This window comes from Dreissena polymorpha, chromosome 2, assembly GCF_020536995.1.
Source record: "Dreissena polymorpha isolate Duluth1 chromosome 2, UMN_Dpol_1.0, whole genome shotgun sequence".
NCBI classification, from domain to species: domain Eukaryota; kingdom Metazoa; phylum Mollusca; class Bivalvia; order Myida; family Dreissenidae; genus Dreissena; species Dreissena polymorpha.
The window spans coordinates 73,130,932-73,150,798 of NC_068356.1; the positions used below are offsets into that span (position 1 = coordinate 73,130,932).

The 19,867-nt window shown below is 34.3% G+C and overlaps 1 protein-coding gene across 1 annotated transcript; it reads right to left on the bottom strand.

Annotated features, from left to right (window-relative positions):
• Positions 1–4,882: 4,882 nt before the first annotated feature.
• Positions 4,883–18,168, bottom strand: LOC127867600 (D-glucuronyl C5-epimerase B-like). Its single transcript, XM_052408882.1, has 6 exons — positions 18,115–18,168; positions 9,374–9,526; positions 8,273–8,492; positions 7,705–7,876; positions 6,934–7,167; positions 4,883–6,506 (listed from the first exon to the last, which is right to left on the bottom strand). Exons 2-6 carry the CDS (start codon positions 9,511–9,513, stop codon positions 5,485–5,487), a joined length of 1,788 nt encoding a protein of 595 aa, XP_052264842.1. The 5' UTR covers positions 9,514–9,526; positions 18,115–18,168; the 3' UTR covers positions 4,883–5,484.
• Positions 18,169–19,867: the final 1,699 nt, after the last annotated feature.

A 19,867-nucleotide genomic window follows, 5' to 3' on the forward strand; every position in this document is an offset into this window, starting at 1 on the left:
AAACAAATGCTACTGTGATCTTTGGTGACAGTTATAGCTACAAACAGTGCTGTAAATCATGGCAAGTATCTCCGCTCAACTAAAAAAAATACAACAAATCAAACAAGGCCATACTTCTTTCTATTGGCACAGCGTTCGGGTCGTAGCACGTGGTTTGGATTATTCCGATAGTAGAAACGTCATTTAAATTTAGGAAAGTTACTTAGGACGAATTTTTCATTATAGTTGCAATATCCAGCTTTTCAGTTTTAATGGCCAGGTATGGTTATATATTGTAAGGTATTTCAGTTATTATAATGATTATAAACCAAACTAAAATATCGACTCGTGAGAAGCGGTGAACACGGTTTCTCTGTCTACATTCTTTATTTGACACATGCATTTTCCCACTGGCAGCGAGCGGAATCGTTTTATATAACGTGATGACGTGCAAAAGTTTTGATAATAAAAATAGGCGACGAAGAAGTTTTCTATGACTGTACACTATATTAATCATGCAAGTTAATAGACGTATACTGCACGCATATGATCAGATTAATGCTTACATTCTATCAATGTCAGTGGGTGCAAGCTTCTGCAATCGTATTACCCTTAGTAGTCGATAATTTACACTGGTAATCTAAGAACGCAAAGGCTGTCAAGTTCCACATATTTCGTGGTTATCATTACATTTAAGTAATTGAATTGAAGAAATCAAGATCGATGATATGCGATCACTATCATGCATCGAATCGTGAGAGAATTTCGTATCATAAAAGCTTTGTTGATACGCGTGAGATTTTGCTTATGTCTCTGAAGAAGTGAAACGGTGTTCAGCACGACAGACAATGCAAAATAAGATGCAACGAAAATGCCATTCCTTATTTCTACAGTGTATGTTATTTGTCCCATTTTTTAAACGGACAACAAAATAACCACTTAAAAATTTCATGTTGGAAATTCAAATAAATCCTGGTGGTCAATAGTGCTTTATTTTTTTTATAGACATAATATCCAACTTTCATTAATTCGAAAATATCATGCAAAGGCGTTTTTATTTGTTGAATGGAATAGAACATATGACTGGTAAGACATTGACTGCAAAGATTATGATCTAATAGCATTATTGTATGATAAGATCTCAGTGTTAACGAGTGTTAATATTAAAATATCATTGTCAAGAGTTGTGAGTATTAAGGTCTGATAGTAACACGTGTGAATATTAGGATGGGTATTATTGTTAAAACTTTTTAACATTTTAATATCTGAATGTCAGCACTTGTATGTATTAAAATATAATTGCTAACACCGGTTAATATTTAGATCGCATTGTTAATACTTATGAATAAAAAAATCCAAGTTGTGAATATTAATATCTCATTGTCTATACATGTGAAAAATACGATCTTATTGTTAACATTGGTGAATATTAGGATCTCATTGCATACATGTGAATAAGACGGCCTTACTTTTCCTAAGAAACAATTAACGTAACTACTGGTCTGGTTAGGGTACAAATGATCCAATTCAGTCCACTATCATGGATTACTATAACATTCTAAATGTACATGACAACTAGACATTATTTTAAATTTACTTGGTAGAAATTGAATTTGTGACTTTGCTATGTTAAAAGTATTGGGACTCTCCTATAAACGTTAGATAAAAGCAATGGTATGGTGACATCTTTTGAAATACATGTATACTGGTTTTATAGGGTTGTAACTAGAAATGTATTGACTTGCATTGACATAGTTTTGGATAGGTTCTCAAGTTGCTTCAGAACATAGTTTGATATACAATGCTTTTAATTTAATTTAATTGTTTTGAGACAAATATCTCAATAATAAAACATTGTTATTCTGCTTCATGTATTACATGTATTTGGCAGACTTTTTGAAACAACAACAACAATCCCCCATGCATTTAGATTTTTATTTTTATCTTTAAAGGCATTCAACGTTTCTGCATTGAAATACATAACAAAAATACATAGACAACAGTCAGTAACAATCATAATTGGGTAACAAGCAAAATGCGGGGCCACAACACTGTTGTATGCAAAAGTGACCAAATTGATCAAATAAAAAATGTATACAGTTACAAAAATCTTAAAGAATGAAAGCAACTAGCAGATGAAAGCACACTAATGTGTACATCCTTGAAGGGAGGTAAGACATGTGTGCCAGAAATATGAATTATGGTTCAAAATAAAACATTCATAAACAAGTAAAGGAGATTACTACAAACTTTTGTTAAGTTAATAGGTAAAGTAGTTGATTCCAGAAACTTTTAAAACAAGCCGATAACAGATTCAAAGTGATACGAAAAAATTAAAATAAATCGACATGTTTGATTCATCAATTACACAGATTATTGGTCAGTCCTTTTTTTAATGTAACAACTATCACATTTAATATAAAGGTGCACAGAAGTGATGTATTGGAGTGTATTTGAACAGTATTTTACATGAAAAAAACAGACAATTATATGTTTATACAAATCATTTTTATGTGCATGAACTCATTGTGTCAGTCTTTGTTGGTATCATTTTACATATATATTTAATATATAGTCTGCTAAAATAATAGTTGCCTGTGTTTGTACACAATATTCATATTGACAAAAAGCATAGATACTTTGGTTAATGCTACAAGTAGCATAAGTAGAAGAATGCTTGACGCCAAGAAATTGTTGGGACTTCACAGATATTCTCACAAGAAAATCATTATTAAGACACAATATTGAACAAAATATGTTCAGGAGGAAAAATAAGTGAAACTAATTACACAGCCATTGTTAAAACGCTGTAAATATGAATCTCAGCACATGATCTCACATTGTGTTGGATTTTCAAACATGCAAAATATTTATAATATATGTAAGCAATCAACGATATGTATAAAGCATTCATTTCCCCAAAGAAAACATACTATGATTGGTGTTAACACTCTTTAAATATCCTATACAATTAATTGGAATGGTCTGTTTATTATGCCACAATAGAAGATTAAAACATATTAGTATAGTGCCTCAAGCTAAATACAAAACACAAATGTCTGAAACTAGTATTTGCGAAAATATTACAGTAATATCCCGCACCCAAAGGAAATTGTCACTTTTCCTAAAAATTGCATCTTGACCGCTTAAAATGGCGGTTACATAGAAGCTTAATTTAATTGGCTAAATTTAAAATCTTGTTAACAGTAAAATAACTGGTTTCTTTATTTATGCACTTTAACATTTCTATTTCCAAAACTTTAAAAATAGAAACCTATTGGGAGCTTTAAAAGTTTATAGAAGAAAAACAAAACATGTTTTGTCGTTGGGAATTTGACTAAACATCGGCTATAAAATCATCCAAATAAAAGGTCTGCTGTGGTAAAAAGTATATGTGTTCGAAAGGTTGATACTGGAAATTGAAGAATTGGATAAATAGTTTTATGTGCTCAATTAGAAAACAACAAAGTTTTGCTTATATAACATTATTCTGATATATTTATTATTTACATACCTAACAACTGAATTAATTTAATCAAGGTAAATACTATTTACATCTACATCTGATATCACCTCTTTCTGGAAATTTTAAAACCACTCTGGTTCATGAATAGAGTCATGTTTAGAGAAAACTGGGCATAATGCATGTGCGTAAAGTGTTGTCCCAGATTAGCCTGTGCAGTCCGCACAGGCTAATCAGGGATGACACTTTCCGCCTAAACTAGATTTTCGGTAAGGAGGGACTTCCTTGAAACTAAAAATACCATAAAAGCAGAAAGTGTCGTCCCTGATTTGCATGTGCAGAATGCACTGGGACGACACTTTACGCACATGCATTAAGCCCAGTTTTCTCAGAATGCGGCTCAATAGTTAAATCTAGACATATTTACATGATATCACAACTGGGTATTACAATCTCTTATATATACATACAATACTTATATTGATACATGTACTTATGAGTGAAGCACAGTGTACATGTCTGTTATAAATGGAACACTATAAGACATTTAACCTGTCGCACACATCAATTACAGGGTGCAGGATCACCTGACTTTATGGGGTTCACAAATGGATGTAAATGACTGTTAACACACCAGTTAGTCGTTCTTTATTTTTCAAATTACTTTTTAAAACAATTTTTCTTAAGAAATTCAACTAGTGCATAAAATACAGTCTTATATGTCGCTTTATATGGCAATGTGAATAAAATCGGAATTATTTTATTTAATAAGACTGTGTTCTTGGCCAGATATTCAACAATTCTATGTATAATGAATTCATAAACATGGTTGTGCTGCATGCAACATGAAATTTTGGCACCGGTTTCAGGCGTATTGAATCATGTATTCTTAAATCTTAGGGAATCGCCACAAACTGCAAGAAAAACTGTCTGTTATGCACTTAAGATTTTTGCTACATTTGTAACATATTTCAATAAATTGAGACATTTGTAAAAAAAAAAGATCTCAACAGTGTGTTTTCATTCTGTCGTGCCCGTATATAAACCCGTGTGAACCCCGTTGATCCTTTACCCTGCTTAGGCAAACCAAATGTGAAGCAATTGGCACAAACAGGTACATTTTCTCAAAATAACTGAGTAAATTAATCTATTGCAACAACAATTCATTTAAACAGAAACAACCATGATGCAATATACATTTCTTTCGTGTAATTTTGGCTTAAAAATACAAATGCAATGAAATACCAGCTCACATCTGAATCAATGTACATAATTCTGCAAATGAACTGCTTTAGTACTAATTTTGATAACATATAACAAAATAATGAAAGCATAGGACAATACAAATGTGAAATGAGTTTCCTTACGAATTCCTTCGTAGATCTTTCCCTTGATTATAATCAAATCAATATAAATATTTCTCTGCTAGCTAGGTACACATTTCCGTTCGTTTCTGTCCTTGGACTTTGAGACTGCCTGAAGCAAGTTTGTCTGTTTATTATCTGTTTATTACAGATAGCCACATAGTCATAAATTGTCTCATGGTTTATGAAAACATTTTTCTTGTGTCCCTTTGAGACAATATAACAATCTTCTGCAGTTGTCCTGCGTTTACTTAACTTCCTTTAGCCAGGTTTCCTGTTGAACATCCATATCTGTGGAATAAGCAGATAGTTTCTTGCTTTTTGTAATGAATAATGAACACAACCGCTCATTCCATCAAAACACAATTATCACAGAACTCTTGATTCCTCAGTGTGACTACAAGCTGTCTAGAGTTGTACTGTGGATCTTGCCAATACTAAGAAGTCACCAACATGTAACTTCACATGATAGACTATATTTCACATGATATGCTACATTCCACTCTTTGTAACTACCCATGATAGGCTTCACTCTTTGTAACTTCCCATGATAAACGACACACCACTCTTGGTAACATTCCAATATTTCGACCTTTCTGTGATAGGCTACATACCACACTTTATAACTTCCAAAAAGGCTATATTCCACTCTTATAACACACACAACGCCAGGTATTTTTAATTATGAGGTGCCCATTTGCCCACGCGATACTCGTCCCAGCGTTTGGCTGTCCTAGCAAAGAGCGGATCGTCTTCCATGCGACTGAGCTGCAGAAGCTGACTGATATGCACTGTGTGATAGTCCCAGCGGGCGCGATTAGGGCCAAGACCCACGGTCAAGTGACGGAGATCATAAAAAGTACCCGTACCCGAGTCGTACATCAACAACATTGCTTTCAGGGACCGTAGTCCCTCGTTATACAAACGTGTCACTGTTTCTAACGCCTCGCCGCTCGCGACTTGTTTCAAGTCGTAGAGTCCAAAAAGGGAGAAAATGAACCCGTTAAGCACAAAACTACTCGGAGTAGTGGGATACTCCTCATACCAGTCATAGGTGTCGCCAAATCTTGCCTTGACACCGCCCTGAGCACTGCTGATTTCAAATATTTTCAGAGCGTTTTCAGCCGCATGTAAATACACGTTGTTATTAGATTTTAGGTACGCTCGCACTAATGTGGACATGGCTTGACCCTGAGCCATGGCTGAATACCAGCCTGGCGCTAGCTCCATAACATCAGGAATAAGCTTACGCTGGACGCCGATTGGCCAGCCACCCCTTGTGTCTTGATTGTTCAAGAACCAGTTGGCAGCATCGTAGAAATTATCCATGTGTGCAGAAGACGATATCGTCACGTTATCTACCCACCCGTGACCACGAATGGCAATGTCTAACAACGTAAAATCCTTTGTTTTTCTCGATTTTGAACACTTCAGAGCCAGACCCTTGAATAAATCAAGGTCGATGTCTCTCGCTAAATGAATCCACTTCCCAAGATGATTTTCACCGAGTCCGTAGTAAATGTCTCTTCCACTGCAAGATATGAGCCGCCTTGAGAAAACATAATGAACACGGAATGTGTTGGAGTCACTTCGAATGGTCGCTGTGATGCTCCCGTTTGAGATAAACTTAATATCCATGGTAAGGGCAAAGTGTGAGCCTTCTTTCATTGATGCATGGAAACCCTGATTGGTCAAGGAGTCTGAAAGTAGACCATGTTCAATAGGATAAACCCAGTATGCATAAACTTGTAAGACTATGTAATAGAACCAATCAAAAGATCTCTATAATATTCTGGTAATCATTAAATACATATTTAATAACTCACTTGCAGTAATTTAACTTTGACCAACTGCTTGGCCTATGTTAAAAGCACACTGGTTATCAGCTCAGCAAAATGCATGAATATTTTTTATAGGATAAATTGGCAATTTGCAAATGCCTGTTTGTGTTAATATTGATCAACATGTGGCTCAGAAAATATAACTTTGTTTCTTCCTGTATTATATGAAAGATTCATTGAAGTGTACACAGGCTAATCATGAAAAACACTACGCACATGCATTAAGAACTGTTTTTCAAGAGGAAACCATGATTTTTTTATTTTGTGTAAATCTACCACAACCAACCTGACGACTGGAACTCAATCACATCAGACAGGCGCATCTTGTCAAACAGACTGTGAACTGTGGTCTTACTGGCGACCAGCCACCTATCTAGGTCAAGGTCGTTGCCGCTCAGCAGGGTCGTGACCTCTGGGTCGCCCTCGACGATCTGCTTGCTGTAGTGGGACAGGCCGAACTGGGCGATCTGGATGGGATAGTAGTGACCAGCTGGCTCCCACTGTGTTGACATTGGCACACCTGCCATGGTGAACATTGAGGGTGAGTTGTTAGGTTTTTTTTGTCAGTTGGATTTCAAGAATATTTCAGTCATATCAAGGCAAAGAGTTAATGTGCTGACAGTTTTGCAAGTAACTGACAACTGCCCTTCTTGAATCATAGATATCAGGAGAATGGCTGTAAATACCAATTTATGACATATCCCCAAACACGTTATGTAATTGGTTTTAAATAACCATGAAAGTAGAAAGCTTTTCACATTAAATCTAAACAAGAGATTTATGACAGAATTACAGACAGACAGACTGTCAGACAGACAGGCCAAAAACAATACCACCCCGATCATTCGATTTGGGGATATATCTTTTAATTAATTTGATTTTCTTAGGAATAACACACGCGTCGAAGTGTGTGTCTTAGTAGTAAGGGAAAAATGATTTTTTCTAACAGCTTAATGATTTTATAGAGGGAAACTTTAAGAGTAATGTAAACGTGTGCTTCACATGCCTATTTCATCTACATAGCCCACTCTAACATAGTATTCTCTATCATACACACCTTCTGTGGCAGTGACACACAGCACACGTTTGCGTATCTCCACATTGTAATGCTCAAAGGACATGAAGATGCCGTCTGGTCGGATCACGTCAGGGGGCTGGTGGACCTCAGAGTAGCTGTGAGAGAACTCAAACTTCTCCTGGTCCTCTACCGACTGCAGCTCTCCATAAACCTAAACGCAAATAGACATGGATTAGTACACTGTGAGGGATTGAAAACCTCTCCTGGCCCTCCACCGACTGCAGCTCCCCATAAACCTGGATACAAATAGACAAGGGTGAGAGATAGAAAATCTCTCTTAGCCCTAAACATAATTATTTCAATTCTCCACAAACCTGAATAGACATGGAACTAAGATCAGTTAAAATGGGGCTGATGCATGTTCTTAAAGCGTAGTCTGCATAAGCAAACCAGAAACAACACTATCCACCTACAATGCATTATTGTTGAAAAGAGACTTTCTTTCCAATGAAAATTACAAACAAGCAAAAAGTGTCATCCTTGATTAGCTTGTGCAGACAGCACAGGCTTATCTGGGACGACACTTTACCCACATGCATTCCTGTACCTCAAAGTATTTCTTGATGAAGCTGAATGGCATGTAGATCTCGTCATTCTCTCGGCGACAATGGACGATGTACTGGTGATTGATGTCGCAATCCACGTCGTGCATGGGCGATGTTGCAGCGGCAACCGGGATCTCCATCTCGACCGGCAGGTCGTAGTTCTTGGCGTTCCGGTTGTGGAAGTGCAGGGCCTGGTCCGACTCTTCTGTGGACACTGCTTGCCTGAGAAACGATTCATTCGAGTAAAACTAAATGCATTTGTGTGAAGTGTCGTCCCTGATTAGCTTGTGCGGTCTTACAGGGTAATCAGGGAAGAGGCTATCTACGTTTATGGATTTTTTCTTCAAGGAAGTAATTAATTAACAAGAGCTGTGTTTGTGAAACACAATGCCCCCAGTGACCTTGATCTTTGACCTAGTGACATCAAACCATGTTTGATTGTAGATCTCAATGAGATGCATGCACATGTGAAGTTTAAAGAACTTAGATCCACGAGTTTTCATTTTATGAGCAAGGTTAAAGTTTTGGGACAGACACACACATACAATGACAGACAGGCAAAAACCAATATACCCCCTGATCATTCGATCTGGGGGCATAAAAATCCACTGTATGGGGAAAGTATCACACCTGCACAGGCTAATCTGGGAAAACACTACGCGCATGCATTAAGCCCAGTTTTCCGAGAGTGAGACTGAAATTATGTTATACTTCAATGTTGGAAACACCTCCACTTTAGCAGTCACAAACAAACTAAAAGGAGTATTAACAGAAATTTCATAATTGGGTATATTGAATTGAGCGGATATTAACTGTTGGATACAAAAAACTCTTGCTCCCCTAATTTTAAACTTATTGATCTTTGGAGTTGATATTGCTTTTACTGATAGCGGCTGCCTAGAGATAAGTCTGCAGAATGGAATGAGTTACTGCAGAACGTCTGTACTTACTTTTTTTTATTAAAGTGGACACATTTCTTGTTTTTCATCAAAACATTATTATAACAAATTTTCAACAGTATTCATATCACCATTGCATCGAAATCTGAAATGTAAACCACATAAAAAACATCAAAATTTACAGTAGTGTATAACCAAGGTTACCTTTCTGGGTTTGTGCTGGTGGTGCAGCGTGACCAGAATGAGAAGCATGTGAGGACTATACACAGGGCGAGCAGGCACACAAACGCCCGCTTGTTGAACCGCATCATTGTGTTGGCACAGCTTCCTAGCCTCTTCTTCATCTGAATTTCCGAGCTGAAAATGGTGTTAACAATAAATTGGAGCGATGTGGCTTAACGCTTTACCACTTAGATACCAATTAGGATGACATATGCCCCTGAAAATTGCTTTTTCGAAACCTAAACGCAGATTTCGAAACCCAAACGCGAACCCTAAGTTAAAGGTCAAGGTCAAAGGTGTCGAAATTTAAGTGTGTATGGAAAGGCCTTGTCCATATACACATGCACTTCAAATATGAATTTTACATCTGACGCGACATAGAAGTAATGAGCATTTTTCAAAACCTAAACGCAAAGTTTGACGGTCAGACAGACAGATAGACGGACGGACGGTAATGCATCACTATATGCCCACCTTCGAGGGCATAATAAAACATTAGTGCTGCACACTGCTGAATGCATGTGTGTAATATGTCTTCTCAGATAAGCCTGTGCAGTTTGCACGGGCTAAATAAGGACAGCGCGTTCTGCCTAGACTGGATTTTTGCTTTTGTTTGTACTTCCTTTAAACAAAAAATGACCTCTAAGCGAAAGTGTTGTCCCTGATTAGGCTGTGCAGACTACACAAGTTAATCTGGGATGACACCTTGCATGCATGCTTTAAGGCCGGTTTTCCCAGCGTGGAACAAACAACACAATTTTGCAATGTCTTGTTAAACAAGGTACAATGTGATGCTTTAAGAAATATCGCTTGTTTAACTATGTGATTTAACAAGCAGTAGCGCCCTGTAACATGTGTAAAGACTACTACAATTATTTCAAACAGATGTTTTATTATTTTGTGTGCCGCTTTTTTGGTTATCAAGATAAATGTAGCATAAGCAAATGTTCCATGACAGTGTGTACCAGTATTCAAAATAGGTGTGTTGAAATTATTTAAATGTTAACACATTTCCTTACAAACTTAAATTAATGGAAAATTCATGTTAAAATATTATTCAGACGTGAGCATTTCCTGTATAAATAATCCTAAATAAAATCATATCTTTACCCATTTATGCCTAGCGTCTAGAAAAAAGGCCTTGGAAAACAGCGTAGACCCAGATGAGACACTGCATAATGCGGCGTCTCATCTGGGTCTGCGCTGTTTGCTTAAAGGAATTTCTGTAAGACATATTCTTAACATAGAAATAAATATACTAGACATCCCTAATTTTAGAAAATCCAATTTAGTAGGATGGGAAAGTCCACTCGGCATAAATGGGTGAACTAGTTTTGTACATGCAGAGAAGGGAGGCAATACACTGTACCATAGAAACAAATTAGTGTAACACAACAGGCATATACAAAGAATGTGTACACAAACTTCTGATAGTTTTTTGAGATCTTACAACATAATTATTCTTTGAGTTATTTGAAGAGATGAATCTTTGATGTATTATATATATAATGAATGATATCTTAAGTGTATACACAAAATCAGCAAATATTGAGAATATAAAAATTATCTATTTAGAATAGACATTCACTATTTGAAGTTCTGTATGGAGTTTTGCGTATGAATCCATATTATTATTGACATACCACTATACAAAAATATGTAATTCAACTACATGACAAAAAGTATTAAACCAATAGTTCCCTTCCAATGTCGCCACTAAAGCAAACAGTCTTTATAAAGAGCTACTGCATTGTCAATCATATTATACGATTAATACCCACTTTCAAAAGAATTTCCAACAATTGAGCCAGCTTTAATAAACTAGAAAATAAAATCATAATATACCCATTTTTTATGAAAGAAAGAGTCCAAAAACTGTGACTTGAAAAAACGTTATACAAACAAACCTGTTTTAAATGACTCTGTTATTTGTTAACCTATCACTTGGTGGTGATATAAACGCGCATATTAGTAACACAAGCGCCTCATTCTGTTTCAAAATATTTTCCTTTCGAATATTATATTGAAGAGAGATGAAGAAAATTGATTTTGTACTGAGATCGCTATCAAAGTAAAATAGAAAATATCTTAGGCTCTCTGTAATTTTACGTTTGGACGGACAAAAGAAAATTATGAACCATAAAAACGAAAACCCTCTGGTAGCCAAAGTTGTTAATAGATTAGCTTCAAGGTTGAATAAACTAATTAGATAATGCTATGTCTCCCTATTTAAGACTAATATTTACAGAATAATTAGCAGATAGATAGACAGACAGTTGTAACAATTGAATGACTGGCGACAAGAAGGATGGAAGGAATTCATGAAATGTTATAGGGGTTACTTCGGACTGAGAAATGTACAAGCAGTACTTTGTTCACCATTTTTTTAATCAGACCGGGACACCTTTGGATTTGGATTGGGAAAAATAGCGTTGTTTCTACTAATATAAGGAAAATGTGTGGGTGTTTTTGCTTGCAAATACTTTTAAAATTAGGTAAGGAAGTAAACGTACGGTTGTTATTTGCTTTAAAAAAAGTTTTTTTGTTAAAACCCTCAATTGGGAATTAAGAGATTGGGATTTGTCCCCTAAATTTGAACGAAAAAAAAACACAACACTTACAAGCATTTCATAATAAGGAGAGACTTAAAAATGGGGACCAAATATGAAATGATACATAAAGTATATTTTAAATCACATGTACTAAGTGTATTGATTTTAAGTACCTGAGAAGTTTGTAAAAGTACATTGTGTACAGTGATAATTTTCAATATTGTCTTTTCTCTTTTATGGTTAACTTCATATTTCAGTGGGAATTACAGTTCATCAAATAAAACATAGGGTGAAATGCTAGAAGAATAAATGTCACATGTAAATATCAAATGTGTTGGCACAGCTTCCTAGCGTCTTCTTCATCTGAAGTTTTAATATCAACAGCAGGGCAATTTTCCTTTTAACAGAGTGAAGTTATCATTAAACATACTAAAAATATAAATAAATGTCAGATTGAATGGTTGCATGATATTTTTGTGGATTTCAATGTTGTGGTAACAGCTAATGAAAATAGTTAATTGTTTATGTTGTTACATGTAATTAACACTACACCATTTTTTCAACTGTCTAAATATGAAACAGATTTAACACAACAAACATTTATATTTGTATTAAAAGCTTTTATGCACACATTAGTAAATGCTACACAGCATATTGCAGCAAATTCATAGTTAGCAAATTAATTGCTCTGTTAAAAAATGTTTTAATATACCAAGAGTGCAAATCACTTAAATATAAAAAGCAAGTCGTAAAACCTTCGATGATTGATAGATATTGGAAAAAATAGGTTTGAATGTCTGCCAATTTTCTTTTGTATCAATTAATTAAAAATGAAATATTGCAGCTGAGACCATAATGCAAATGCGCTCAGAGGTATTTTTCTTAAGCATATATTTGAATACAAATCTGCTCATCCATATAACATAAATCTGATGAAAGCTTGCCAAAATCAACATTTGAATAACAATTTTGATTGTATTACAAATATCTGGTATATATATATATATATATATATATATATATATATATATATATATATATATATGTATGTCTTTTTCTGTCCTAAAGCTATTTTTGTTGTCAAAATTGTGTCAATAATTTTTATTATATTTATAAGCTTTAATAATGGATATTTGCTTTCACTACCCATAGTTTAGCCAAACTTTGTAATAATGCACATTTAATTGGTTTTAAATGTTGTGTTTGTTTAAACAGCTGAGAATGTAACTGTTCGGATGTGTCTTTACAAGATTTCGTAGACCATTTTTAAAATATTTCTAATTCGATTGAAATTTCGAGTGTGAATACCGAAAATGTGCATGATTTTGATGTAAATATCGATGAACTTGATATGGATTTTACAGTAGATGAAGTGGAAAAAACAATAATTATTATCACTCAAACAAAATAAAAATTGCGATCTTGATGGAAATGTTTGCGACCTTATTATAGATGCAAAACATTTTATCGCACCTTATCTTGTGGTCATATTTAACTACATTTTTACTAATGGTAACTATCCTGACGCATGGGCGAAGAGTGTAATTGTCCCTATTCACAAAAAGGGCGTTACTAAAAATCCTTCGAATTATCAGGGTATAACTTTAATCAATATTACTTCTAAATTGTTTTCTCTGTTGATAAGAACTCGAATTAATAAATGGTGTGAAAATAACAAAAAAAATAATGACTCACAATTTGGTTTCAGGGACAATCATAGTTCAACGGACTGCATTTTCATCTTGCATTTAATTATCCAAAAAGTTTTAGCATCCAGTAACAAATTGTTCTGTGCTTTTAAAGATTATGAAAAGGCATTTGATACTGTAAACCACGGTATACTATGGGTAAAACTGGTACAATCAGGCCTGAGCTGTAAAATTATAAACATTATTAAGTCAATCTATGCAATCATAAAAGCATGTGTCCAATCAAGCTCGACAATGAACTATTTTTAGATTTTTTTACATATCAATCGGTTTAAAACATGGTGAGCCACTCTTCATAAATATTCATTAGGATTTACGTCACCGCAAAACATGTGGAAAATACCCACCGTCACCAAACCGTGTCCACCATATTGCACTCTACCGCGGACGTGTGAAAATGCCGATAATCCGCATTGTTCAATAATTAAGCAACGATTTATAACACTTATCCTTTATAGATTTCATGAAGTAAAAACCAAAATAAAGAAAATTTTATTCTCTTTAATCTGATATATGAATTATTATTATACACTTAGTGAAAAACAATTAATTATGCTGTTAAATTATATGACCATCAGAAAATTACTATCGGCGAATCGATTATCGGGTTTTGCTGGGGATGCTAGCTCAGACTCTCACCCCTTTTATTTTTACTTTTTATTAATGATATCACTGATTATATTGATATGGTAAATCTATCGGACAAAGATATTGAACAGTTATCATTGTGCAGTAGACTCTCTGTAAACCGGACGGTCTGGGGATCGGCCTGATCGGCCAGTTTTCAGAGGGTCCCGGTTTACCAAGAGTAGGCATATTGCCGAAATATAAATTGTTTGCATTGTTTACAAAATCATATAAGAATAAAACAAACCATATACATTCACATGTACCAAGTGATAACTGTTCTCATGTAATGTTTATGTTTAAAGTATTCTTCAAAAAATGTGTTTTATTCGATTAAAAGCAAAAAACATTCCATACCGACTTGGCAATGAATGAATTTGCAGACAAATTGATGGATGTTTAACGATCATATTTCTGACAGTTTTACCTGACAAACCAACAAACAATCATTTAAGCGATTAAAACATGGCTATAAGATCTTTTAAACTACCTGAGGTCACAAGGAAGTGATCGTCGCAACGGCATGCATTAATTTTGCAATTAAATTGTTAATGGTATGTTTAATCCGATAATCGATAATTGCGCGAGCGGAATGTGTGACACCGCAAGCGCCCTGCTGACTAGGTATTGTAATTTACATGCTTCGGGTCTTGAGAATTTGGACCGTCCGGAGTACTCAATGTATTTTACGTTTAAAACGACAAAATTCAAGGAGATATCTGTTCGGATTCCGGTTTTGAGAGAGTTCGGTTTATTCAACATTGTTTAACCAAAGAAATAGAAGGGGAAAATATGGGACTGGCCCGACCGTTCGGAATCGGAAGAGTTCCGGTTTTCGGAGAGTCCGGTATTGGCAGAGTCTACTGTATCTTTTGCTATTTGCTGACGACATCGCACTGTTTACCACTAATACAAAGTCTTCAAGCACAACTTGATAGTATATCGCAATACTCCACATCATGTGGTTTAAAAATTAATGTTAACAAAACTAAAGTATGTATCTTTGAAAAGCGTAAGAGTCATCATAATTATCAGTGGTCTATTTATGATCAAATCATCAAAAAATTTGACAGGTTTTGCTACTTAGGTGTAAAATTGTATTATACATGTTATATGCGATATGCTGTCAAAGCTCTCTCTGATCAAGCCCTGAAAGGATACCATAGTCTTCTTTGCTTATTTAATACAGTAATGTTAAAATGGATGTTACGACTAAAGTATATCTATTAAATTGTATGATTTTACCTATTCTGCTGTACGGCTCAGAAATATGGGGAATATATAACTTTAAGGAAATTGATTCCTTACATTTTAAACTTTTGAAAATAATTCTTGGTGTAAAACAGTCAACATCAAATATGGCTGTATAAGGTGAAACCGGCAGACATCCATTAGCAGTGTTATGTAAAGAAAGAGCTCTTAAATTTTACATAAAAACAAGAGCACCGCCTTGCGGGTGCAGACCGCTCATCTATTTTCTTTTTAAAGGTGAAGGGACTCTCAATTTAAATCACAAAGGAGGGAGGGTGAGTAAGAGTAAAGAGGGGTGTATAGTGTGGGTGTGTGGACATTTATTCCATTATCTTCCAAAAATGTGGGAAAAAAATGCAAAAAAAATAATTTAAAAAATTCGGGGGTGGGGGGGGATGGGGTGGGGACCAGGGGATTCTTGGGTGCGATGGTTGGACGGTATTTCAAAAATAAAATAATAAAAATAAATATTTGTTTTTTAACCGTTTATAAAAAAAATTGGGGGTGGGGTGGGGTGGGGGGGGTATAGTGTGAGTGTGTGGTGGTCATTTATTTTGTGAGATGATCTTAAAAAAAAAAATTGAGGGGGGGGATTCGGGGGGTGGGGGGGGGGGGGGGAGGAGGGCACGGGGGATAGTTTGGGTGAAGTCTATTGTGGTATGTCAGGTAAGAGTAGTTTTGTCAAAGTATCAATCAAATCTAATCATAAATAAAGAAGTTATGGCAATTTTAGCAAAATTTAATAATTAACCTTGAGAGTCAAGGTCATTCAAAGGTCAAGGTAAAATTCAACTTGCCAGGTACAATAACCTCATGATAGCATGAAAGTATTTGAAGTTTGAAAGCAATGGCCTTAATACTTGAGAATTAAAGTGGATCGAAACACAAAATTTAACCATATATTCAAAGTTACTAAGTCAAAAAAGGGCCATAATTCCGTTAAAAATGACAACCAGAGTTATGCAACATGTCCTTTTACTGTACCCTTATGATAGTTTGCAAGTGTTCCAAGTATGAAAGCAATATCTATGATACTTTAGGGGTAAAGTGGACCAAAACACAAAACTTAACCAAATTTTCAATTTTTCAAGTATAAAGGGCCCATAACTCTGTCCAAATGCCAGTTAGAGTTACATAACTTTGCCTGCACAGTCCCCTTATGATAGTTAATAAGTGTTGCAAGTATGAAAGCAATAGCTTTGATACTGTAGGACTTAAGTGGACCTAAACACAAAACTTAACCAAATTTTCAATTTTCTAAGTATAAAATGGGCACATAATTCTGTTGAAATGCCAGTCAGAGTTACATAACTTTGCCTGCACTGTCCCCTAATGATAGTTAGTAAGTGCTGCAAGTATGAAAGCAATAGCTTTGATACTTTGGGAATAAAATTGACCTAAACACAAAACTTAACCAAAATTTTCAATTTTCTAAGTATAAAAAGGCACATAATTCTGTCAAAATGCACGCCAGAGTTATCTAACTTTGCATGCACAGTCCCCTCATGATAGTAAGTAAGTGTACCAAGTTTGAATGCAATAGCATTGATACTTTCTGAGAAAAAGGGGCATAAAACGCAAAACCCAACCGGACGCCAACGCCGACGCCAAGGTGATGACAATTATTAGCTCATCTATTTTTTGAAAAAAAATTATGAGCTAAACTCATATTTTTTTTTCAAAAAATAGATGAGCTAATAATGAATAATACAGACTCCATTATGTATGGAGTGTTCACAAATCAATGAAATCTTAATGCCTTTTGCTGGTTTAAAGCATGCAAATCCTACTTTGATTGTCTGGGGAATTGTGATTTTTTTTGGAAATCCTAATGTCAACATTAATTTTGCCTCAGTGAAACAACGGATAGGTGACCAGTTCCAACAAACATGGTTAGAATCCATTTCAAATATGCCTAAGTTATCCTACTGCTGTACATTTAAAAGTACTTTTGAATGAGGATTATTTAGACTATGTATCACATGAAAAATCAAGAATATCCCTTACAAGACTTCGTCTCGAGCTCTCATAATTAATCTAGAAATTGAAACCGGTAGATGCAGAAATGAAGACCGCAGTAATAGTGTGTAGATTATGTTCATTTAACACTATTGAATCTGAATACCATTTCTTGTTATGTTGTACTGCTTTTACTGACATAAGGAAAAAATACCTAGTAAGTGTAACTTCCTGGCCGTCTATGAATATGTTTATTAATTTCATGCCATCTAGGTCTAAACGAAAAATCAGAAGAGTTGCTATATATTGTCATAATGCTATGATTTGACGTGATGCATTGCTTGCTGTGTGAACTTTGAATATACTTATTTGATGTATATATTGTAAAAATAGTCATATAATATGCAGGTTTGACTTATGTATGTATATATATGATACTTGTCTGTGTGTCTTGGCCATAATCTTAATAATTTTTGTAAATGGCCCAAGGCAATGCTTTTGCTGTTTTTGCCAATAAACGAAACGTTATATCTGCCTATAATTATACCAAATGTATATCAGCAGATTTGAAACTGTTTGTTTCTCAAACCTTAATATGTTTTTAACAGATTTAAATTGGACTTACTGGTGGTCATTTTTCAGATAAAAGTTTCAGAGAGTCGCACTTTGTCTTCCCCTGAAAATAAATAACAACGTGCTAATTAGAACTAGAGTAGACAATTTATTATAAAATATACCATATTATATTTGAGCAAAGCAAAGATACGTGTTCCTATTCATACTATATAAGTAAATATGACACTTACATTAACATTAATAAAAAACATAAACATATAGAAATGCTATTTTATAAATATGCTAACTATAATACATAAACCTTATTATTATATTTGGATATCAACCTACCATAAACAGATCTTAGCAATCTCCTTTTTTAAATAACATGAATAATTAATTCATTCACAAAACATATTGTGTTAAGGAAGTCAGCCAAATGTTAAATGATCCAACAACCAAATGTTAAATGATCCATCAAAGCCAATGTGAATCTACTTTATTGTCAAGAATATATAATTATTGTGCAACTTTGATTCCTAATTCTGTATTAAACACTTAAGCCAATAAACAACAATACATAGTAAACACCTAAAAACACATCTTTTTATAAAGTCCATCCAATTTCTGCAATGACTTCTATGACTTCAATGGGACATGCCAATCAAAATGTTTTTCACACACATTTTTAGCTAAAAAAGCATATCACCCTATTGACAATTTTCACTTTGGAGATAGAGTGCATTCCACAGCAATTAGGTGGTATTGTCACACAATATATGTCCCTATTTGCTCAATCATCCTACTTTAACTTGACACTTTATCCTGTAATTAAATCTCAGTTAGGTAATAATTAAAAGTTAAAAACATGACACACAAATATATTAATTAAATAAAAGTCAGTATTTGTTTCCTTAATTGCAGACATGTTGTCTGGTAACTAATAGGTTTTGACACAAATAATTTATTACATGGTATTGAATGCTGCATTTTTTGCTTATTCTTTTTTTGCATTAGTATATTGTTTTACATTTAAGTTAAAATATTATTGGTATGAAGCCAGTTTATAACGTATGTCTCAGCTACCTTATAATGTTATTCTGTTTAAGTTGCCTGAATTATTTTGAATTTACATTTATGATACAATTGCATAAACTGGTGCTTAAATTATGAATATCTCAGTTAACATTTTGATAGAATTATTTAAATAATTGATAATGATTTCATTTTTAAACTTTGTTATGTAAGTTGAACAAATCTTACTGAACATCTGATTTTCACAAACATAACATTTAAGAAAAAAATATTCAGTAATATTTAAAAAAAAAAAATTATTTCTTCATAATAATTATCATACTTGTACACAATCATTTATTTTTAATTCAGAACCTTTTAAATGCAATCCCTCATAAACAACACACCACCAGTGTGTAGTGACAATTATAAGATCTCATACATTTTAAACTGTGAACCAATGGTATTTTACAACATTATGATCATTCACTATCATGTTCGCAGTTTGACCTTTCTTTCGTGTCTCTTCATCAACAACAGCAACATCATGATTTACAACCTAAACAAATTTCACAAGCACAATAACGTCACATTAGGCCAAATCTACGGTGTGTTTCCAATAAACTTCAAATATGTGTAGTAGAAGCAGAAATTGTGCTGATTTCGATTTTTTTTTTGGCATGGCTAAGCTGTGCATTGAGTGTGGTAACAATGCCATATGAATCTAGGAATAAATTGTGGATATTTGCTAGATTAACTAGATAATAATGGATTTTATTTTCAACATGATAATTGGAATTAAATAAAAA